This window comes from Sceloporus occidentalis, unplaced genomic scaffold (genome assembly GCF_023333645.1).
Source record: "Sceloporus occidentalis isolate IW3139 unplaced genomic scaffold, rSceOcc1.0.p SCAF_4, whole genome shotgun sequence".
Classification (NCBI taxonomy): Eukaryota; Metazoa; Chordata; class Lepidosauria; order Squamata; family Phrynosomatidae; genus Sceloporus; species Sceloporus occidentalis.
Window position 1 is genome coordinate 149,654,518 of NW_028316984.1, and position 24,021 is coordinate 149,678,538.

Below are 24,021 nucleotides of genomic sequence, written 5' to 3' on the forward strand. Positions count from 1 at the left end.
TTTAATGATTTGACACTCTTGATACCACCTCAGTTGCCAATATTTAGAAATCTGTCTTTTGTAGAAACCTTTAAAGGCCCTAGAATGTAGAAATCAAAGAGACAATAAATTTTAAACCAATCTTATTGTCTGCAGCCTAAAGTGTTATTAAGATCAAAGTGAGGAAAACATCTGGCATTTGCTCCACTGCAAAAAAAAAAAAAAATTAGAACCAATCGTCTGCCATTGCCATCTTGCGATCCAGTCACCAAGTTCTCTCCATGATATGTGCAGCTTGATCTTTTCTTCTCTTTGACACTTTAATTTTGCAACGTCTGTCTTTTTTATACATCTGGGTTGAAAACAAAACAGTTAAATCTAAAGCGAGAAATTTCACCTTTTCTCCCCCTCCATGAGCCCTTCCAAATCTTTTCGGTCTCAAGTCAGAGGTTCAGCTATCAAATTCTTGGGAAGAGACCGTATTGGAAAGCTGTATTGAAAGCTGAAAGCCTATGCTCAGTTCCCTGAAAGTAAACCCTATTGAACATTCAAAGACAGCAGTGTTAACCAGAAAATCAGTATGCCAGGAGATATTGCAGCACCTTTGAGACTAGCTGAAAGATAGCTACCAACTTCCATCAGTTACTCTCAAAGATGCTGCAAGATCCCTTTGCATACTTACTGAACATTGTAGGACTAATGCCTGAAGAAATTTACAAGGAGGGTACAATAAAGATTAGCATCCAAATTCTGAGCAATTCTATTAATGTATTGCATCCAAAATCTATTTTAGATCCCTTTATTTTGGGGTCTATATTAATGTGATGCTGTGTTTTTTGTTGTACTTGGTAGCTCTCTGTAATTTTACATGGTTAGAAAGAAGCATGAGAAAAATGCTTATTCCAATACTTATAAATATAAAGTATGTGCCCTTAAGAAGATATGCCAACAGCAACTCCATCAGCAAGTAACCCTTTCAGATTTCAGATCACCCACAGTGGTCTCTCAAAACAACAAAATGTCCACAACATCCTTGAGAAGATTTTCTCATGGACTCTTCTGGCTCACTAGAAGAGAAAATGTGCCAAAGTGTATAGACTGCAGCTCCTCTAATGCCTTCCCCTGGCATTTCTGCCTTTCTTTTCCACCACTGAGATGGCAGACAGAAGATGATGGTGTAAGCTATAATGGTGGACCATTGGGCAAGCTTGTTATAGTTTTATCCTGGGTGGCAGATTCTGCACTTCAGGACTTCCCAGTGGCTGGAAACAGAGACCCAAAGATGAAGAACCCACCATGGTCTTAGCTACCCTGAGGAGGAACAGCCCAGGCACCACAGCCCAGGCAAAGGGCTCTCCCATTTCTTTGTCAACATTTCTGTCTTCAAGAGTAGTTCCCCAACATCTCCTGGATGGTTGAGATTGACTGCTATGGGGGGGTGTCTCTGGGAATGGGCCACAGAGTGAAGTTGGGCAGGTGACCAAGCAGGAGAGTGCTGAGTGCTTTGCCCACAAAGACTCAAGGAATCATGAGAGAACAAGCACACTTCTGGAAACCTCTCAGATTTTCACTGGAAGCCCTGCCTTGTTTCTTCCTTGTGGGTGGGGAATTTGGCCCTCAAGATAGTTTGGAATACAGAACCCAAATTCCTAACTATTAGCCGTGGCTGCTGGAAGCTGCTGGGACCTGGATCCCAAAAGAAATGGAAGGCTTAAAGTTATCTCCTGTCTCTTTTGCTACCTGATACTTTTAATTGGAGATGACAGGACTGAACACAGACTCTTCTACTTGCAAAACATGTGCTCTGCCTCTTTCCCTCACCCTCACCATGACTTTTGTTCTACCCAATTCTGCACTCTGTGGGATAAAAAAGTTCCATCTGCATTAATATGTGCTGTATGTTAAAACAAAAAAACAGCAACCATATTTTGTATGTGACAGCAGGGAGGTTCAAGCATGCCTCCTGAACATTGAAAACTTGAGGGGGGCATGGTCACAATACTGAACAAGTTAGACTCCAGCACTGAGGTGTGTAGTAGACACGCTTACACTTATTTGGTCAAAGGGTTAATGGAGTCCAGGTATATATTGTTATGAATCCTACTGTTACTCCCAGAGTAGATCCATTGACTCATTGTGATTTACGTATATGTTGGCTCACCATACAGCAATTGATTCAATGGGTAGTCTCATTGAAATGAACCAACAGGATTTGTTTTATTTATTTACATACTTTTTTACTTACCACAGTTATGTATTTATATATTTATATTAGTGGGAACACGTGACCTCTTGTCCCCTCGTCCCTGTAGACAAGGCTTATACTGGACTTTCAGTAGTGTAATGTTGACTACCTTTGCTTCAGTTAGACCTACCCATTGCACTAGGCTGCCTCTTTGTCCCTAGGGGACAAATATCTGTTTTTGAATTTATAATTTAAGAAAGAAATATAAGCGTGCTTGTTAGGCACCACTACAAATGTTCTGCTCCATCTGATTCATCCCCAAAGGATGTACATCTGTATCACACAAAAGATGAAAGAGACATGCCTTATTGCCTCTTAGAAATGTTTCTCTTTTGCTCTTAATCAAACCATTCTCCTTTCATGTCAGCATATATTTGTCTTTCACATCTTCTTACAATTACTTAAAAGAGACATGGTACAAATATTGTTTCCAATCAGATGGGAAAATAAGGAAAGTGCAATCAAGCAGCAATTAAAAAGGCATTGCCTCCCCCACCTTCCCCACCACTGTCAAAGCTCAGCTGAGAATCCAGCCATAAGCACACATGCAGGATCACATGGAGCCTTATCAGAGTCCCCAAGATCTTCTCAGTCTGCAAACGACAGTAACCAGAGATTAAATGCTTTTGTGTCTATACATGATGAGCCCCCACAATTATGCAAGGATTTGGCCCAAGCAAGGAGGAAATGTAGATGACTATTCAACAGGATGAAATTTAACATCATTTGTATAACTGCTTGGCAGAGCAATGGTTTGAGCCCATAACCAAACTCTGGGGGCCCATTCACAGTACACCATTATAGTGCTGTGATTCCACTTTAACTACAGTGGTTCCACCCCATGAATCCTGGGGTTTGCGGTTTAGTGAGGCACTGGGACACTCTGGCTGAGAATCTTAAATACTTCTCCTTAAACTGCTAATCTCAGGATTCCATAAGATGTTGCCATGACACTTAAAGTGGAATCATGATGCTATAACAGTGTAGTGTAAATGGGCCCCAGGTTGTACTGTCTTACCTTGGAGAAGCTTCTTTATGTCAAGGAGCTTGGGTCCTGTACTGAAAAAAGGTGTGATATAAATATAGTGGGCCCTTGGTATCCATATAGGTTTGGTTTTAGGGCCCCGTATGGGTAGTAAAAATGTAAATGATTGAGTCCCTATTAATAATAGGCCTTAGAGCAGCAACAGAGGTGGCAGCAAACCCGGGAAACCAGGCATGCATTATTTGAGTTCCCCTGAATTAAAGGAGCATGCCAGCTGCCACCTTCTACCTCACATTTCTCTGCTGTCTTGCATCTCTCTGCAACTTCTCCAGCCATGCAAATACAGTATTATATGTAGTGTGCTAGTTGTGTAAAGTATTGTGTTGTGCTAGTTGAATCTGCAGATCCTGAGCCCACCAAAACCTTCCCCACCAAATATCAATTATCCTGAATTAAGTGTGCTTTTTGGCAGCGCCCCCCTCCCCCAGTTGGGTGTATTCAGGATGCATATGAATAACAGAGACTACACCCGGATTCATCCTGGATTATTTTCACCATCTGAATAATCCCTTGAACAGAGCTGAAGGATTCTCCTATAGCCAGTTGTTGGAATTGTCTGAAAGATATTGTCCCAGTTCACAGGCTCACAAAGATGAATGTCTGTTGTTGCATTTACATGGCCTTCCCTCCCTTCAAACACCTCATTCTTTCCCAACAACTGGCAGAACAGGGCTGGGGAACCATGGGCTCTCCAGATTTACTTATTTTTAAGATTTCAGTACTCAGATGTATGGGAAATTGTGAAGGATTATGGGAGTGGTTGTCCAAAACATCTGGAGGACAAAGATCCCACATCTCTATTTTAGAAGCATTCCATTTGGTTGGCTTGTGGGATGGGACTATGAGTTATGGGCATTTTTACATCTGTATTTATATATTTTAAATTAGACTCTAACAATATTTTTGTTTTTTCTTAAGGTGATAGCTGAAAATCAAAACAAGGATGAGAGAAATACAGATAAACTGGAATTTTTCTTGGTTTAATTACTTGTTATGAATATATAAACATACAAATTGTTGAGAAGTAACAAAATAAAAGTACTGTTTTGAAACCAGCTTTTGCGTTGTGAAATTGTACATGAAAATGCAGCCGTTCTGGGGTTTTTCCTTTTCAAAAAAGGTTTCAGATGTAATCCTATACTGTTTGTTTGAAACCTGTACAGATTTTGTGTTGTTCTTTTTCTTTATACATGAGAGAAACCCACTAGTAAGAGCCTTTTGTATAAAATCTGTACTTTTTGTCTGATGGTTCATCTGTTATTTTTCTTCTTGCATAGACAACCAGGTCCACCTTGTTAAGAATTTGCCTTAGATACTTTACAAGTTTTGACATCAAAATGCCCTATATGAAAGGGGGGGGGGACTGATGGGGAGAGGTGTTGTATTATGTAGCAAATATAAAAAGAGAAGCAAGAACTAGCATTAAGATCCCAACAGTTCAGCAAGAAAAGGAATTTTGTAGCCTAAATACCTGCTCAGAAATAGTTTGAGGTAACCACTGGGATCTTGTGAACATGTCAAAACCATTAAATATCTTTCTGCTTAACTATTCACATTCCACACAGTGGAAATTATCTCCTGTACCTCAGAAATCAGGCTTTTAAAAAATAACCTACAAAGAAATGAAATCTGACATATAGATAAAATGGTACAGTGGGTAACCCTGATAATATGAACTGCCAGATTTGAATTCGGTTACAACTACTGATGAAGTCAGTAAGTGTGCAAATAAATACATTCACTCCAATTCAACATTTGATTTGCACTTGGAAAAATCCTTTGGCAACCACAGAGGAGGCAGATAGATATTCAGATATGCATCATAATGATTGTCCAGGCCCTTATCAAGTTTAGATTGAATTGTTTCATGCACTTGGAAAGTTGTATCCCTTACTTATGATGTATGGGCTGTTGCCAGAGCATATTCTCATCTGACAGCTGTTGGTTCTAAACAGAGCTTAGTAAAGTTATTTTAAGGGAACTACAATTCCCAGAATCCCTAGCCAACATGACCAAGAATAATGTGAACTGCAGTCCAAAAAGAAACTTTTACAAGATCTTCTCAGTAAATCTATTCTTTTAGATCTACATGTTCTTTAGCATAAAAAGGAGAGGGAGGAGGAGGAAATGAAATGTGACTGCCCTTTTAAGACTAACTTTAAGCTTTCATGGATATAAACCCATTTCTTTGGATACAGTGTTGAGCTATAATAATATAAGTATAATAATATAGGTATGCTCAGGTATAAAGCATATTTACATAGTTGTAGGAGTGGATTGGAAGCTAATAGGATCCAGAAAGGTGCAAATCATGATACTCCCTCTAAATTTTCAAAAACCTACATAATGTGATACAGGTCAAAATCAAAACAGCAGTGCAGCATTTCTGTCATTAAAGTCTTTCATCTTCTCTTGGCTTGGAGAAAGGGCAAAGAAATGAGCCACCTAGATCCCAGGCTTGGGGTGCTATGCAACACTTTGTATCAGGTTCTTTTTAATATTGCTATATTATGTTGGATGGTAGTTGTAGTCCCAAGGGGTTCTGGGTGGGGGGTTGAAGCTCTGGTGAAAGGTTGGGCGTGCATTTGCATTCAGGCTCTGAAATTCCATTATTCTGAAGTTGTAGCAAAGTTCAGTCATGGTTTTGCTTCATTCAAGACTCTCTTGGCCCAAATATAGTACTCACTATATGCTTTACTCTTCAATGAAAAGCAAGAGGCAAGTTTTTTTGTTGCTAACTGCCATAAGATCAATTTTGACTTATAGTGACACCATGAATGACAGTTGTACAGACCTTCCCTAAGGAGTGGCTTGCAGCCATCCCTTTTAGCACCAAATTGTGGCTGCGGTAATCACACCCCGATCTCACCTTTCTGTGGCATAAAAAGGAGCCCAAAAAAGCAGCTCCTTTCTGCAGCGCATAAAGGTGCCATAGCCGCTGCACTGTGGCTTTTTGGTGCTCCTTTGGCACTGCATCTTCTAGATGCAGAGCCAGAGGAGTGCTATGACACCACCTGCCATGTGGTGCAGTGTGCAGCATCACACCAGCCTGGGGGCGGAGTCAGGGTGTGCATCATATGGACGCCACTCCCTGCCTCCGGGTCTGTACAGCCCCTCAGAGACCTCTAAGTCACCCTATCATCAACTGCCCTGCTCAGGTCTTGCAGACTCATGGCTTCTAATTGAGGCTATCCATCTGAAATTCAGTCTTCCTCTTTTTCTATTGCTTTCGACATTGCTAAGCATTATTGTCTTTTCTAGTTCCATTATTGTTTTCTCATGATATGGCCAAAGATGTATAACAGTCTCAGTTAAGTTATCTTGGCTGGTGGTGCAGTGGTTAAATGCAGTTTTGCAGCCACAACATTGTGAATTTGATCCCAGGGCTCCAAGGTTGACTCAGTCTTTCATCTTTCCTTGGTCAGTAAAATGATTACCCAGCATTTTGGAGACAATTGGTTTACAGATTGTAAAATGCTTAGAGAGTGCTTGAGTTCACTATGAAGCAGTATAGAAATGAAAATGCTATTGCTAAATGCTATTGGCTTTTAGATGGCTAAAACACACATTTCGCATACACTGTATGATCCAAGTTCCAAAGGACTACCATCTCTGCTATGTTTTATTACTTGTAGGAGAGGAGCCAGTTCTCACTTCCATTCTGGGAAAGAGAAAGCTTTATATACCATGTTTGTGTCCATGAAAGCAATTAGTCTTAAAAGGTGATGCCACATTCCTTCCCCCCCACCCCTTGCTTCCTCCTTTTTATGTTCTTTAGTAGTTTCATTATTTTCATTATTTTCAGTACAAATAATCTGTAATCTTGTAAAATGAACCCGAAATGGTCTATGGTATACAGAAAGACTGTCTCTTGGGTACATTACATATAAATATATGAACAGGCAACTGTTTGTGGACTTCAACAATATAACAGAGCACAACTGCTATGAAGTTATATAACTGTCAGAGTTGTTCCAAAGTCTAGCCACCATGATGCCAGGGTTTACAGCCAACAAGGCCATAAGTAGTTGCCTGTTCCAAATCTTGGTTCCAGAAGAGATGGGGGGGGGGGAGCATGGAGGCGGGTGTGTGTGGCTATGTTTGTAAAACATGAGGAAGCTATCAACAGTGTCAAAGTATGAGACAGTATATCAGTTAGTATGAATCCTACATGTGAAATATGTAGAGCTATTTTCCTCTTTCTACTGGTAAATAATCTGTTGGATTAAGGCATTAAAACATACTTCCTTTTTATACAGGTTGAGTCTCCTTTATCTGAAATTCCAAACTTCAAAATACTTCAAAAAACAAAACTTTTTCATGGATTGCTGGGATAGGGACATCTTTGCTTTTGATGGTTCAGTGTACACAGACTTTGTTTCATGCACAAAATTATTAAAAAATATTGTATAAAATTATCTTCAGGCTATGTGTATAAGGTGTATATTTATTTTGTGTTTAGGCTTGGGTCCCACCTCCAAGAAACCTCATTATGTATGTATATGCAAATACAGGTATTCCAAAATATCCCCTCCTCAAAAAAAAATCCAAAATTTGAAACATTTCTGGTCCCAAGCATTTTGGATAAGAGAGACTCAACCTTTATAAATATATTAATCAGGCAGACAGAGCCCATGTGGCCTTCCACATGTTGCTGTGCACCAGCTCCCATCATCACTAAGGAGTGGCTATGCGAGCTGAGGCTGATGGGAGTTAAGACTACAGCAGGGTGCTACATCATGCTCCTTTTCAAATCTTGACAGACAATGGCTTCTAACATTCCTCATTCCCCCATGGGTGCTCTGATCTTTAAACTATGTAAGAGAAAAGGTTAGGACAACACTACTGTACAGGATGGATATGGGAGCACTGCTCCTGGAAGCCACTTGTCTTTCCTAAGAATTTCCACACACCTTTCTTGGATGGATCTTACTTGAATAGACTCTTTTGAGGGCAGTCTATAACTGACTAAAAATTGTTGGATTGCAACTTCCACCATCTCTCACCAGTGGCAACAGGGGTCAGAGATTAGGGGAGCTGCAATCTGAAACCATCTGGAGAGCTGCATGTTACCTGTCCCTATTGTCCATTTATGCAAGATTTCTAAATATCAGGGAATATGGCCAGGGCATCAGCATAAGGGTGATATGAAAATACCAGTGTGAAGTATCCCCTGACACTAAAATGTAAGTAGGTTTATTTAAACATCCCTTTACCTCGCCCCCCCCCAAAAAAAAACACTGTTATTCTAATTTACTGCCAGTTGGTAATAAGAGAGGAAGGAAAGTAAAGGAGTGTTGGCAAGGTGATGTACCTTCCCCTTGCTCCCAGCTGGACACTGTTCGCTTTTTGGACTCACCAATTATTGTTCAAACTTTATGCTTGTTAATTGGATTAGTTGTATATTATGGGTCACTGTACACGTGTATGGATTCACAACTACAGAGAAATATTACAGATGTAGGGCACTGCCACTGTCAAAAGCATTGTAGAATTAAGAACTATAGTAAATTCAAACAATATAGCATCCCAGGATGCCTGCTGCAGCTTCAAAAAATGGTTTTTAAAATACATTCAAAGCATCTGCAAAATCAGTGGGTAGTTTGCCTTCTTTTTATCTTATTTCTTTTTCTTCCTCATGTGTCCACTCTTATGTGCTTTCTTTTAAAAAAGCATAATATTTTTTCCCTTTAACTTTAACCTTATTTGAATCTGTTTTGGCAATCTTTTCCCTCTGAATAAAGGTGGGCCCATTTAAGTTTCTTCACAACCACAAGCAGACCACTTAATTAAGGAGTATCTGCACGTAGTGTTTCTGTTACACCCTATTAGTGCATCCCTTTTAAAGTGTCCTTTGGGGCACAACTCTCAGGATGCCTCCCAATGGCAGGTTTTGTTCCTGTACAAACAAATTTTATTTTGGAGATCCATATGACATTTTCCTCATCCCAAAATATTTACTGGGACCTCTAAGCCAATGAGTTTTTATTATCATTTTCCAGGTCAGTTTAAATTAACCTAGTAATTTCCACAAAGAATACTTACTTGCCATGTGTTTCTACTCTTTCTGACCCAGGAAATATGGCTGCTAGATAAACACAATTATTGTTTCCAAGGCCCTTTCTAGGGAAAGAGGAATGTTAGCACTAAAACCAAATGATACTAATGCTTAACTAGTATAATATTGTTAAATCTCTTTTGCACTTTGACTATAATTCCTGAATAAAAAAAGGCTTAGTGTAAATTAGTAAAAATTAATTTCTGAAATGTTGAATGAGAGCAGTGGTGATGTAATCAGAAAAAGAGGGGAGCGGGAGAAGCCTAGCATATTTCAAGAGAGAGTACTGGATGCAAATCTCTGAATATGCAATCAAAACAAAAAGAACTGGAAACAATACTTTAAGGCAGTCTGGTTGAGCCCTCAGTCTAAAACACACATACAATAAGTAGTGATGAGAGTCCATGGCATAGATTATGATGAAAGATGGAAATCACAGTGCAGGAAGGCCAGCACACAGGTGAATGAACTAGTGACATACTGAAAAGGATTACAGTTATAGTGACAATTTGCACTCCAAGCAGCAGTGTGATTCCATGTGCATGTTTTCATAGTAGAGGTCCACACTTCCACCTAAAAAGTGTACACTGTTTGCTGCAATTCTCTTTGATCTGTCCCACCTAGACATATATAAGCAAATTTAGGCACCTGTACTTGAGGAGGCAATAATGGCAGATGCCACAGAGGATATATGACTGACTTCTAGTCCAAGTCTATAGATATACAGCGGCATTCTTTAACTCGTGTGATTCTTTTTTGTTTCCTGGGAGGCTGAAGCTCTGGACACTTCAGGGTAACTAACATGGTGGTGACTTTCTTTGGCTTGCAGAAGGAACAGGACTGGAAGGAACCTTCTTCCTTACGGACATGCCTTGGGATGTAGAAGGAATTGCACTGGCCATAACAGAACCTGTTGATAATGGTATGGCTGTCGCAGCCATCCTCGTGGATGGTTTGCTTGAGTGGCTGTGTTTTACACCAGTCCCGTTTCAGGTATTTCCTCTCTGTGACTTGCAAGGCTTCTTGGCTTGACTCTAGCACCTCTTCAGCTGATGGAGCTTTGACTTTCTCCTTGCCTCGGGGTCTGGAGCCTCGCTGTGATGGCTGTGGCTGTGGCTGCTGCTGCTGTGTCTGTTCAGAATCATTAGGCTGGTCTTTGTCAGGAGGAGGAATGGAGCCTTGGGACCCACGGTTCCTCTTACTCTCTGTGGTGGGGAGTAGAAGCCCAAGCAGAAGAAGAACACCGACAGCAGAAACACTGCGAGCCATCCTAGAAGCAGGAAAGGAAATACTGTCAGTTTCACTTGCTATGACATAAAAGGTCAGTCCTAAAACATAAAACAGTAACTTCTTCTTCATTGTGCCTCACACAATATCTAGAACCTAGACTGAAGGAGCCCTGGTGGTGCAGTGGTTAAATGCTGGTATTGCAGCCACAATCTTGTAAGTGTGATCCTAGAGAGGGCTCCAAGGTCCACTCAGCCTTCCATCCTTTCATAGGCTGGAAAAATGAGTACCCAGCTTGTTGGGGGCAATTAGCTTACACTTTGTAAACTGAGTGCTAGTTCAGTGATAAGTGGTATAGAAATGTACTTGCTATTGCTATTGAAGCCATGCAACAGAATGAGATGGAAAAGTACCAAAACAGTAGTGTGGATTTCAGCACTTGAAAAGCAAGAGAAATTCCATTTTTAATATTCCTCATTAATTGAAAATTCAACAAGAAAAATAAAAAAGGTATTGCATCAGATGTATTAGTCAAAGCTGCTGCTTGTTCTGTTAGTCCTCCATTTGCAAAAAGATAAGGTAGTGGTGTTTTTATGTGGAAGACCATTATGAAATGACTTTCCCTATTGCAGCCTTAAATTGTACCTTCCATTCAACTACCTGATTCTACTGCATGTATAGATTAGAAGTCAGGATTTGTCTACATTGACTAAATACCCCAAGCTCTCACTGGGCTCACCACATTCTGTTTACATGATGTAGGCTCAAAACCCTAAATCAGGTCTGGACTATCTTCATGACGCCCAGACCCAACTTGCTGTTTCTACCCCTTAACCCACATTTACTTAACTCACCTTTTGCTGGGGGGTTTCTGGTCTCTTCATGACAATGATGGCATGGTCACTTGCATGGTCCTAAGCCACCTGCTACCACCATCACTGTGACTACGTTCCTCTGATGTCAGAACAAGGCAACCAGTAATGACATTGGTCACCTTGTTCTGACCTCAGAATGATGTTCCCGCAGAAGTAAGGACAGCTTGGGACTGCACAAGTGAAGCCAGTGTTGTCACTGCGAAACAGATAAGGGGTGAATTTGGGGCCAGAATACCCCAGTGACACCCCAGAGCATTCTGGAAGGTGTAGAGGCAACCAATTGCAGACTACTATAGTTGCTGCGGGGTACTATTGTCCTTCCATGGACCCAATAGGCCTTACCCTTGGTTAATATGACAGGTTTACCTTGATGTAATTATAGCTCAACTGAACAGGGTTCAAATAGAATCACAAAATCATAGAGTTGGAAGAGGCCTCAAATGCCATCAAGTCTAACCCCTGCCATGCAGGAAGACACAATCAAAGCATCATCCATGTCCTAGTCTCCAGAGCAGCAGAAAACAAGCTTGCTCCATCTTCAGTATGACATCCCTTCAAGTATTTAAATAGGGCTTTGATATCACCTCTTAATCTTCTCTTCCAAGGCTAAACATACCCAGCTCCCTAAAATGGTTTCCAGACCCTTCACCATTTCAGCCACTGTCTTTTGGAGATGTTCCAGCTAGAAAGTGAGCAAAGTTTAGAAAGTTATGTTTCTAAGTTAAATTATTATAAGTTATATAATAATTCATGTTATTACTTATTATAATGATGAAAAGGATTAACTTATGTTTCACTGCAGATTAACTTTTCCACTATTTTATTTACATTTTTGAGGAGGTGGAAAACTTAGGACTAATAATAGAATGGCATAAAATTTGAAAACATACAGCTAAAATGCCCCTAAAGTAACTTCTAAAAAATAACTATACATTGTTACTCATTCTATTAATAAAATAAGCTTGCTTTTACTTCTTCTATTGCATTTATAATCTAACTTTGGGGCGTTACAGACTGCTTAAAAGCGGCGGTCTGCCGCCGCCGCCGGTTGCTGGGTCCGGGAACCGCAGTGGCCAAACTGCACGGTTGCCAGCCGCAGCAAAAAGGAAGCGCCAAAATGGCACTTCTTTTTGCACCCTGGAAGTGGCGCCGCTAGGCGCTAGTCGCGTACTTGCGGCGTCACTTCTGCCGTGCGGCGTCCGGATGTTATGCATCCGCGACGTCAAAATGGCGCCCCCCGTGTGGACGGGCGCCACCATTTTGTATGGACTCAGTCCGTACTAGGGTTGAGGGGCGTCAGGAAGTGACGCCCCTTTGTAACCCTAACAAGCCCCTTCCTAACCCTAATACGCACTTTAGGCGCGTGTGTAACGCACCTTTGTTAGACCCTCACTAAATAAAAATTAACTAGTTGCAGATAACTCTACCTGTAACTCACTACTTCCAAGTCATGTAGGTAAAGATATCCATCTATGTCCCAAGGAAGCTATGTAACCAAAGTGCACACCTAGCATCACTTGGCCCATGCCCAGTGAAACATGAAGCCAAACTATATATCATGTGTCTCTAACAAAAATCAGTGATGAGCATAGCATTAAATCATTGGTTGATTAATGAGAGATCATTGCTTTAACTACCAGAAAGCCTAAATTACATATCTGGACTTTACAGCTTAAAAAAATATGCACACAAAACAAGTACTGCATTCCTTTCAAGTCTACTGGCTTGAGTAGATGAGTTGCACATGAGCACAACTGATATAAACTAATTATTAACATCAGGTCAATATCTAGTGAAAACCATTCAAGGACTTCTGTAATAATAATAATAACAACAACAACAACAGCAACAACAACAACCTCCAAAACAATTAAGACTCTGTATTTTAAATTTCAGGTTCAAACCAAAATACGTGTCAAAAAAATTCAGATGAAAGAACAACACTGAAAACTAGTTCAAGTGTCATCAACTTTTCATTTCTTGGCTGGTCAGTTTAGCCTACAACCTTCAAATTAGTTAAACATGTTTCTTTTAACATTTAATTTCCGTGTTTTGTCTGTTTTAGACCCATTTCAAAGCACTGCTTATTTTCACAGAAGATCAACAGAGATCAAAGTTGACCAGAGAAGGTCTCTTGGGTGGATAGATATACAGTGTAGTTGGGAAGAACTGTTTGAAGTGTAGGTTTACATCAGTATTAGAGTATTTTAGAGAGGGAAGTCACTGAATAAAGAAGACTCACCAGCAGAGGTGGTTTAGTTCTTATATTGTGCATTCAATATAAGAACAAACAACAAAATGTAATTTAGTTTGACAGTAATTACTTCAATAATTAATTTCAAAACCATTATGAAGGTTACTCAAACAGATTTTACTTTCTTTATTTCAGTGAAACAACATGACTGAGATCTGCCTAATGAAACATCAATAGAATACAACAATGGATTAATTTCATAGGAATTTAGTCACAAGCGAAACTTTATGGGCTACATCCAATTGCTAGTTTCAGCAATCAAATTGCTGAAAGATGAGCCAACACTTAAATAAATCTCATTGATTCAACCACAGAAGTCCTCTCCTGGGCCTAGTGCTATTCAGCATATCTTATCAATGCCTTGGATGAAAGAATAGGGAACATGCTTATCAAATTTGCAGATGATATCAAAATAGGAGGCATAGCTAACACCCCAGAGGAGAGGATCAGAATTCAAAATGACCTCAATAGATTAAAAAGCTGGGGCAAAACTAACAAAATGAATTTTAACAGGGAGAAATGTAAGGTACTGCACTGTGAGGGTAGACAGACCGGCACTTTGTGCCAACCTAGACCTGAACTAGGGTTCAGTGAGTGCTGAGCATTTACATGCTCAAAGCACTTATGCTGGCTCCCAGGCACCATCTTGGTGCACACTTGACCAGATGGCATGCACCATGATGTTGCTCATGTGCAGCGCCCAAACAGCACTGTGCACAAGGGGCGTCATAAGGCCACATTGTGACGCTTATGCTGCCCCTGTAGCAGCACAGATAGTAGCCGCATTTTGTGACTCCCTTTGGTACCAGGTTGTGGCGTGGCATGCGGTTGCCGTGTCCCCAACCCAGTGCTTCGAAGATCAGAATAGAGCTGCCCCTTACAGGCTGTGTGTACAGCCCCTCTGGCAGAAAAAAAATGAAATGCACAGAATGGGAGACCCTGGTTTAACAAGATTACATGTGAAAGGGATCTAGGGCACGGTACCGAGTGCCAAAAAGAGGCACCTCCGCTGTGCCGCTCTTTGCTCCACAGGAGCGCTGCAACAACCAAATTGTGTGGCACTGCTGCAGAGCAAAAACGGAGCGCCCAGAAGTGGCTCCTTTTTGCGGTGCTGCTGCGATGCCACAAACCGCTAGAGCCAGCACAGTGACGTCACAGCTGCGCCGCTCCCCGTTTGGAAGTGGTGCACCTGTGACATCACCGTAACGTGCCCCGTTGGTGGGCGCGCCACATTTGCGGTGCGGCCATGACATGTGAGAGTTGCCAGGCATGTGGGCACTCTGCCCACCAGGCAACCTTCACACGTGACAAGGGCGCCTCAAAGGCCCGTCTGTTCCGGACCTAGGAGTCCAAGTAGACTAAAAGTTGAACATGTATCAACTGTGATGCGGCAGCTAAAATGGCCCATGCAATTCTAGGCTGCATCAATAGAAGTATAATATCTAGATCAAGTGAAGTACTAGTATCACTCTGTTCTGTTTTGGTCAGGCCTCACCTGGGGTACTGTGTCTAGTTCTGGGCACCACAATTCAAAAACGATGTTGACAAACCGGAATGTGTCCGGAGGAGCGCGACTAAAATTATGAAGGGTCTGGAAACCATGCCCTATGAGGAGAGACTTAGGGAGCTTGATAAGTTTAGCCAGGGGGAGAGAAGGTTAAGAGGTGATATGATAGCCCTGTTTAAGTATTTGAAGGGTGTCATATTGAAGATGGAGCAAACTTGTTTTCTGCTGTTCCAGGGAATAGGACCCGGAACAATGAATGCAAGCTACAGGAAAAGAGATTCCATCTCAAGAGTAGGAGGAACGTTGTGACAATAAGAGCTGTTTGACAGTGGAAAACACTCCCTCAGAGAGTGGTGGCATCTCTTTCTTTGGAGTTCTTTAAACAGAGGCTGGATGGCCATCTGTCAGGGTGCTTTGATTGTGAGTTCCTGCATAGCAGGGGATTGGACTGGATGGCCCTTGTGGTGTCTTCCAACTCTATGATTCTATGGTTCTATAATTCTAAGTAAATTAGTGTAATTTTCAATGCTCTAATTCAGATTTACAATACTGTAATTTCTGAACAGTATACCAGCCATTTAGTACTAAATAGAAATTACCGCAAATGGTCCTTTTTACCTATCCCACCTAGGGCATTTGCAAAATAGACCAGCAAAAAGCACTGTCTTTGGGCTGATCTAGGGGTGTGGGTGCAGATGACACACACCCCCAGATTGGAGAACAGCTAAGATGGCCCAAACCCATCTGCAAAAGAAGCTGGAAAAAAACACTCCTTGCCAGCGGTCCATTACAGACCACAGCGTCCTCTCACTGCAGTCCAACATCGTTTGGTGCTCACTCGTGGCTGGAGCAGCCAGAGGCCTCTCCAAGCAACTCATCTGCTTGAGTCCATTGTTGAAGAGGACTGGCTTAAAGGACCTGAACTGAAATCAATGAACACCAGGATGTTTAAATCTGCAGAGGCACAGTCCCATAACTAGCTTGTAAGGTGACGGTAAAAATGGTTTATTATACAAAACAAATTTAGTTCAGACAATGGTCAGAAAAAGTTACCCATGTGAAAACTGAGCAATTGGACTTCTTGTCAATAATTATGTTTCCCCTGAGCGTATGAGTTTTAAATTATGATTTGATTGTTTTTTAATATGTATGTTTTTAAAATTGATGTTGTGTTCTTTTAACTGGTTATGTATTTTTAACTGGTATTCATGTTCTTAACTGTGTTATGTGTCCAGTTGTATTTTAAGTTACTGTTCCCCACCTCAATCCAATGGGAGAGGCAGGTATGGAATAAATTATTATTACAAGTTTCAATGTATATGACATCATTAAACTGCAGCACATGTTTTCAACATTCCAGCCTCATGCACTGAACATCATAATTGCAGAATCACAGCAGGTAAGTGATGAGTAACTTCACCCTCCAAATGTTACTAAACTACAGTCCACATCAGCTGTACCCAGCATAGGTGAAGGATGCTGGGAGCAGCAGTCCAACAGCATCTGGAGGATGATAGCCTACTCCTGCTGTAAATGAGAACACCTGATCTGAATACTATCTGAAAAGACTATAAAAGTTATTATTTTTAAAACTTAAACTGGCATAGGCTTTAGCCCTGTTAAATATTCTTAACTTGAGTAGACCTGCTGAATCGAATGAAAGGTAAATCAACACACAGAAAAATCTGTGGGACAAGTGTAGTTGGAACTAACAGTAGGATTTATATCATGATGAAATTAGTCAGTGAAATCAAGTGGATTACACTGCCCAGTATCAGACAGTGATGTATTCGAGTATTTTACTCCAAGTCTCAAGTCAAGTATCAAGTTTCTATCTTCGAATCTCAAGTCCTTGCAAGATACTTTCAAGTAAGTCTTAAGTCTGGGAGCCAATTTTAACAGAAAAACAGAGGAGGCATGGCACATTTCTCAGAGAATAGCAAGTGCATTAAGCAATGGGCTTGAGCCAGTGGTTGCGGTCTATTCAGCAACATATCTCATCTGAACATTGAAGGAGCCTTCTAAAACTTTTGAAAAACTTTAGAAGGATCCTTCTTCTTCAAGCCAGCTGCCTAATGCATTTGCTGTTATTTTCCAAGAAACACATCCTGGACTCTGCGGGTAGGTCTTGCCTGGCTGCCTCTAAGTGAATGATGCCAGCAAGTCGGTTGCTAAAAATATCCAAGTCACAAGTCGAGTCAGCACGTCATTTATTGCCAAGCCAAGTCACTGAAGTGACTTGAGTTCAGCTTGAGTCCAAATAAATCAACTGAAGTCTATGTCACTGAGTGTTTTACTATTTTACGTATCACAACCATGCCATTTCTTACTACCTTTTCCATTGCTTTAAAGAACTTAATCCAAACACGAAACAAACAGTGGGCAGTACAGATGGATCTGTGCTGCAGCATCCCCATGCTGCAGCACAGACGTGCCACAAAAAAGGAGTCGCCTAGAGCTTTTTTGCAACGCCGGAAGCAGGAAGGGGCGCCACCATAATGCCACTTCCTGCTAGCGATGTCTGGTCGCTGTATGGTGGCAGCATCATGGTGGTCCCTGTATGAATAGGAAGCCGCCATGATGCCGGCGTCCGTCCGTACTAGGGTTCAGGAGCGTGCGGTTGCTAGGCGCTCCTGAACCCTAGTATCGGCAGCACCATGCCGCTTTTGGCCCATGTTTCTCCAGTAATTGCTTCAATGAACTCATCTTCCCATTTGTCAGGAATTTAGTCTTCTGCATTTTCTCAATAGGGCCAGTATGTAAACTCAACAAAGTTCAGCTCTGTTTGACAATTTTTGCACAATCTGTAGATGAATAGTTTAGATTGTAAATTCCTTAGAAGACAGTACCATTTAGGAACAAACAAAACCAGGGATGAAGAACCACAAATTACAGGTCAGTTTTGCCTCATATGGACATAAAGAATTCAAAACTACCTCACTAGCCCAGTTCAGATAATACAATCCACCAGGATCTGCAAGAAACATGGGCTATCGGTTTATAGGATAGAGCCCTAGGTAAAACTGAACTCAAAATGACATCATTAAGGGAATGTTAATCCCTTCAGAAATTCAATATTTTCTGCATAACAAAAGAGCAGTTAGCTTACAGGACATGAGCAACCTGGATTACGTTTCCATTGCTAATTCAGTTGAAATTTTATTACTTATCTTTTACTGTCCCCAGTCCCCACCTGGCCAAGAAGTGACAACAGAAAAACATGTAAGATGAAATGTAGGCCTGTTCTAACATCATACATTTTCTTGCCCTGTATGTTTTTTAACATTTGACCTGGTGAAATATCCAGTGAAGTTCAAAAGCCTGTGCAAAGTATTTTGTGCATTTTGACTGGCAAATGAAATTATTGCTCTTTTGTGGAGTTCAGATTTTGTCATAGTTTGCTGAATTGCTAACACAGCTACCCCTGAATATGTTTAAAGAATATGCCTCGCAGGAGGGAATTTGAGCAGACTGAAGATTTCCAGAAACGGCTGGAAAGGCAGAAAATGGGGGCAAAGTACTACCCTTCTTGGTTACCCCAAAATGCAAGTGTTTTGAAAAAGCACTTTCTCAAGCTATGTGCCATTTTCTTGACCTCTGCTTTGTATGCTTACCCTTTACTTGTCTCCCATGCCAAAAAATAAAGCGCTTTAATAAGAGATGCTAAATTTTAATGGGTTCTTTCTGTATCTCCTAATCTTGACAACAATAATTTGAGAAGAGAAGGCTAAGAGTGATATGATAGCCCTGTTTAGATATTTGAAGGGATGTCATATTGAGGAGGGAGCAAGCTTGTTTTCTGCTGTTGCAAAGAACAGGACCCGGAACAATGGATACAAGCTCCAGGAAAAGAGATTCCAACTCAACATTAGGAAGAACTTCCTGACAGTAAGGGCTGTTCGACAGTGGAACACACTCCCTCGGAGTGTGGTGGAGTCTCCTTCTTTGGAGGTCTTTAAATAGAGGCTGGATGGCCATCTGTCGGGGATGCTTTGATTGAGATTTCCTGCATGACAGAATGGGGTTGGACTGGATGGCCCTTGCAGTCTCTTCCAACTCTACAGTTCTATGATTCTATGAATTTAGAAATGAATGATAATGTTTAGAAATGGAGAGACCAGAACTGTAGTCCAAGTATAACTATCACAGACATGCTTTTCAGGTAGGGATTACTCACATTTAATTTTTGTAAGTTTTTTTTTTTTAGGGATAGGAGCAGGATTTTTAAAATAAACATTTGAGCTACAATTCAAGGATGAGATAGGGGCTGGATCAGACATTGATCTAAAATGCAGTGTGTGAGTGTGAGTGTCCCATGGCAAGATTCTGTGGCCATTTACAAAACAGAGTCTCCCAAAGAAAAGCTGTATCTGTCTATTTGGTGGGGGGAGCACAGGCAGATCCATCATGGAATAAGCTTTTATAGATTTTAAGGATGCTGTCACAATATTCAGCTGAGTTAGTAGTCAAGGCGTACTAAGGTGAAACCCATGTTGGACACCTACCGGCAAATGTATGTTCTAGTGCACTTCTATTCTATTGCAGCTGGGTAATGCATTGCCAATGCCATCCCAAATGTTGTCAGATAGACAGCAAATCCCATTAGCCCCAGCCAGCATAAGCAAGGGTGAGGGATGAAAAGAGTTGCAATGCATCATCTGGGCAACCACAAATTGGAGCACCAAAAAGTTTGAAGGCAGCCATTATTCCATTTCATGTGGAAAACCACGTTGTGTTCTGAGATATGATGAGACAAAGTGTTAGAATAAAATTTCTTTGAGACAGCCAGACAGAATAAGGGTGTTTCCAATTAAAAAATGGCTGACAAGTCAGGCCAGTATTATAATTTTTCTAGGAGCCCTCTACTGGGGAAGGAAACAGGGTTTTAGTGCTGTATTCTCCTCAGTGGGAGCAGTCACAAATTACAAAGCAAAGTGCCAAAGGAATTATGACTTACATTCATAATACAGTTGTCATTTTTTCCATCCCACATCACATTGATCCCACTAAGGCTAACTCCCACTTGTCGGCCAATGAATTTTTTCATCCACAGATTCAAGTATCCATGGCTTGGAAATATTCCAAAAAGTATATAAATTCCAAAAAAGCAAATCTTGATTTTGCCATTTGGTATAAGAGACACCATTTCACTACACCATTGTATTTAATGGGACTTCAGGATCTATGGATTTTGGTATCCATGGGGAGCAGGGTTGTCCCTTCCAGGAACAAAACCCCAGTGGATACCAAGGATCCACTGTATAAACCTAAGAGCTGAATAATGTATTCCATCAATTCAGGTGAGGAAATTGATTATAATCCATGGAAACCCACATCCAAATAAATCTATTAAATTTTAAGGGCTGTGTAAAACTCCTCCTCATCTATTTTTCCCCCTTTGAAAGTTACATCTCAGAGGAGAAAGGTACTTTGGCATTTCTTGTGAACTATCCAAAAGGAATACCTGTCGGCAACTTTTCCTTTTATCAAGGAGCCATCTGAAGGTTACCGAACAACAACCACATGGCTATCTGGGCTTTCCCTTTCACTACCGGCTGCAGAAGAAGTTAAACGATCTAAACTCCAATTTTAAAAGTATTTTTAAAGTAAGAGTTGTATGTCAAAATGGCTTTTGGCCACTCAGTAGAAAGAAAAGGACACCTCCAACTTAATCAGCGAAGTGTGGGATTTCCACCCATTTCTATGCCTTAATGCGAACCAAGAATAAAAAATATCTGAAAATACTTGCAATCCTAAGTCAGTTCTTTGAATCGTTTTTTCTAAGGTTTGCAAAAGGTTCTAGAGCAGTTTCTTTTTAATTCAGGCCCAGGCTGAGTCTCCTTATCCAAAATGCTAGGGACCCAAAGTGTTTTGGATCTGGGAATATTTGCATATACACCAAAGACATCTTGGAGATGAGACCCACATCTAAACATGAAATGTATTTAAGTTTGGATACACCTTATGCACAGAGCCTGAAGATCATTTTATACACAATCCTTTTAAAATAATTTTGTGCCTGTCACAAAGTTTGTGTACATTGAACCCTCAGAAAATAAAGGTATCATTACCTCAACCACCCGCCTGGACAGTTTTGTATTTGGGGATATTTTTCGGTTTTGAAATTCCAGAAAAGTAAGACTCGATTTGTATTTATTTATTTTTTGGTGATGGTTGGGATTATGAAAAAGGCTAGAATAGTGATGTATATTTGTAGCTTTGCACCACCTTGAAAGACACACTTACCTTCAAATTCAAAACACTCTGGAGTTTATCACAGGAAGGAGATTGGGAGTTCATCCTGTGAATATCCCAGATATTCATGTAATTAATTAGGCAAAACGATTTCAGAAGACGGTGCACCAAAACCCACCATTAAAGCGGTCACAAAAAAGCATTAAGGCACATCTTTGTACTTTTGGGATTTCAGTGACAATGCACTTCCGATATCCCTTTATTTGTGTGGTAATCATTCGTGCAATTCCTCGCCATTTCCGCTTTGTTTGCGGGATGCTTTAAGGGTGCTTTAATCTCTCTTTAATGCCGAAATGAGCCCCAGTGTGAGAAACCCTTCTGTCAGCATTGCATCCTGGCTGGGAAATTCCCGCTCAGGACCTTTCCAAGGGAAGGAAGAAGAATGCAGCCAGAGAGTCACAGGATCCCAGAGTTGGGAGAGACCGGCTCAAGGGCCATTCAGTCCAAAACCATTTTCTGCCATGCATCCACACTGCAGAATATAACCCGGTTTGGCAGCGCTTTAACTCTTCGTCTGGCTTAAGGCTATGGAATTCTGGGAGTTGGAGTTTGTTGTGGGGCCCAGAGCGGCTGAAAGTGGTGTCAAACTAGATTCTTCCTCTCCGGTGCGGAGAAATCTGGCAGGAGGGCTTCTAAGACACGGATCTAGTGAGCCCAGGAGGACGGGGGCAGATCCGGATCCAGTGGTCCCAAGAGATCGGACACGGAGATCGGACCAGGATCTAGTGATCCCAGGAAGAGGAGGTCCGACACGAGTCTAGTGGCCCCAGGAAAAGATCGGACACGGAGATCTCACCAGGATCTAGCGATCCCAAGAGGAAATTGGACCCGGATCTAGTGATCCCAGGAGACCAGACACGGAACTAGCGATCCCAGGAGGAGATCGGACATGGATCTAGTGATCCCAGGAGGAAATTGGACACCAGGCTAGTGATCCCAAGAGGAGAATCAGACACGGATCTAGTGAGCCCAGAAGAAGGAGGCGAGATCTGGGTCTAGTGGTCCCAGGAGGAGATCGGACAGGGAGGTCGGACCAGGATCTAGCGATCCCAGGAGGAGGCCAGAGACGGATGGAGGGATGAGGAGGAGATGACCCTCACTGGACCCAGGGATCCGAAGGGAGATGCCAGCAGCAGAGGGTCCTCCTCAGGAAGAGCCAGCAGCAGCAGCAGCAGCGTCGCCCTCCGGCTCCCTTCCTTCCCCGGGGCCAGCCCTCCTTGGCCCCAGGGCTCTCCCGCTCCAGGTGGGACTGGAGAGGCTGCTGCTGCTGCTGCTGCTGCCGCTGCTGCCGTGGCTCCCGCGGCCAGCCTCCCTCTTGCCCCGGAGCCCAGCCCTGGGAACCCCCCCCCCCTGCCTCCCGGGGCAGCTCACCTGGGAAGGAGCCTCTGCCGTCCCTCCGGGCGCCTCAGTAAGCGGAGCCCATGGCGCCCTCTCCAGCTCCCTCCTGCCTCGACGGGGCCCCGTTTAAACCCTTACCTCCAGCCCCTTCCTTCGGACGCCCGCCCCGCCTCCAGCCGGCGCCCGCCCCGCTGCAGCCTCCCGGCCAAGGCCTCCCTCCCACCCCAGGCACCCCAGGCTCAGCGGGAGCCTCTGCCTCCAGCCGCACGGCAAGGATAAACCGCTTTGGCACCGCTTGGACTCCTGGCTATGGAATTCTGGGAGTGGGAGTTTGTGGTGGGCCCAGACAAAAGAGTCCAAGCGGTGCCAAAGCGGGTTATGCCTGCAGTGCGGATGCAGCCTTTGGTGAACCTGTCCTACGGGGTTCCTTCAGAGGCTTCCTTTTGCCCTGAGGCTGAGAGAGAGTGACCTGCCCAAGGCCCAGTGCTCAGACCACTACACCTCACTGCCTCTCCCCGGTTCCATTCCTCTGGTTTCATGGCCTCGCAGAGAGTCATTCAACACACGAAGGAAATGTGGAGCCAGAGCCAGAGCGGCCCAGGAACTGCCCTTAGGCCCAGCCTAAAGGGAGGGGGCCTTCTGGGCTGCCCAGAAAGAAGGAGCTGGATTTTACTGATAGACAGGGATTAGCTATTAAATGATATAATATTGAGAAATAGGGATTAAATATAACTATTAAATGCCATATATATTTATTAGATACATACAACATATATATATATATTATAAAATATAACTTAAATATAATATTGATAAATAGGGATTAAATATCAATTATATATATATATATATATATATATATATATTATTGATATTTAATCCCTATTTATCAATATTATATTTAAGTTATATTTTATAATATAATATAATATATAATATTTAGGGATTAAATATTATCCAAAGAAAATCTGGAGCATTGCTACACTCTGTTGCAAAGCGCATATACTGTACATATATATATCTGGATGATTGCTATGCCAGAAAGAAGAGAGAGCGAGAGTATGGCTGCGTGCCCTACATGAAAGGAGTGTGCAGGCTCCCATCCCTCTCAAGTTGCAATGCCAGAGATGCTTCCTTTGGAGGCAGGGGACATTTTTATTGCCTAATTCTCTGCCTCATTCATCAAAGCTCACAGGAATAACAATGGAGGGCTCTGGGGGAATTGTGCCCCACACAGC

At 42.0% G+C, this 24,021-nt stretch overlaps 1 protein-coding gene across 2 annotated transcripts; it reads right to left on the reverse strand.

Annotated features, from left to right (window-relative positions):
• Positions 1 to 8,477: 8,477 nt before the first annotated feature.
• Positions 8,478 to 22,897, reverse strand: GREM1 (gremlin 1, DAN family BMP antagonist). Of its 2 annotated transcripts, XM_089523540.1 has the most exons (3): positions 22,817 to 22,897; positions 21,437 to 21,491; positions 8,478 to 10,597 (listed from the first exon to the last, which is right to left on the reverse strand). In XM_089523540.1, exon 3 carries the CDS (start codon positions 10,594 to 10,596, stop codon positions 10,030 to 10,032), a length of 567 nt encoding a protein of 188 aa, XP_089379666.1. In that variant the 5' UTR covers position 10,597; positions 21,437 to 21,491; positions 22,817 to 22,897; the 3' UTR covers positions 8,478 to 10,029. The 2 variants fall into 2 exon arrangements, with proteins under 2 accessions (XP_089379666.1, XP_089379667.1); XM_089523541.1 differs by lacking the exon at positions 21,437 to 21,491 and having other exon boundaries at positions 22,817 to 22,894.
• Positions 22,898 to 24,021: the final 1,124 nt, after the last annotated feature.

What these genes read in the sequence shown, in the direction of transcription:
- GREM1 (XM_089523540.1), bottom strand. Translation starts at nt 10,596, where the DNA reads ATGGCTCGCAGTGTTTCTGCTGTCGGTGTTCTTCTTCTGCTTGGGCTT.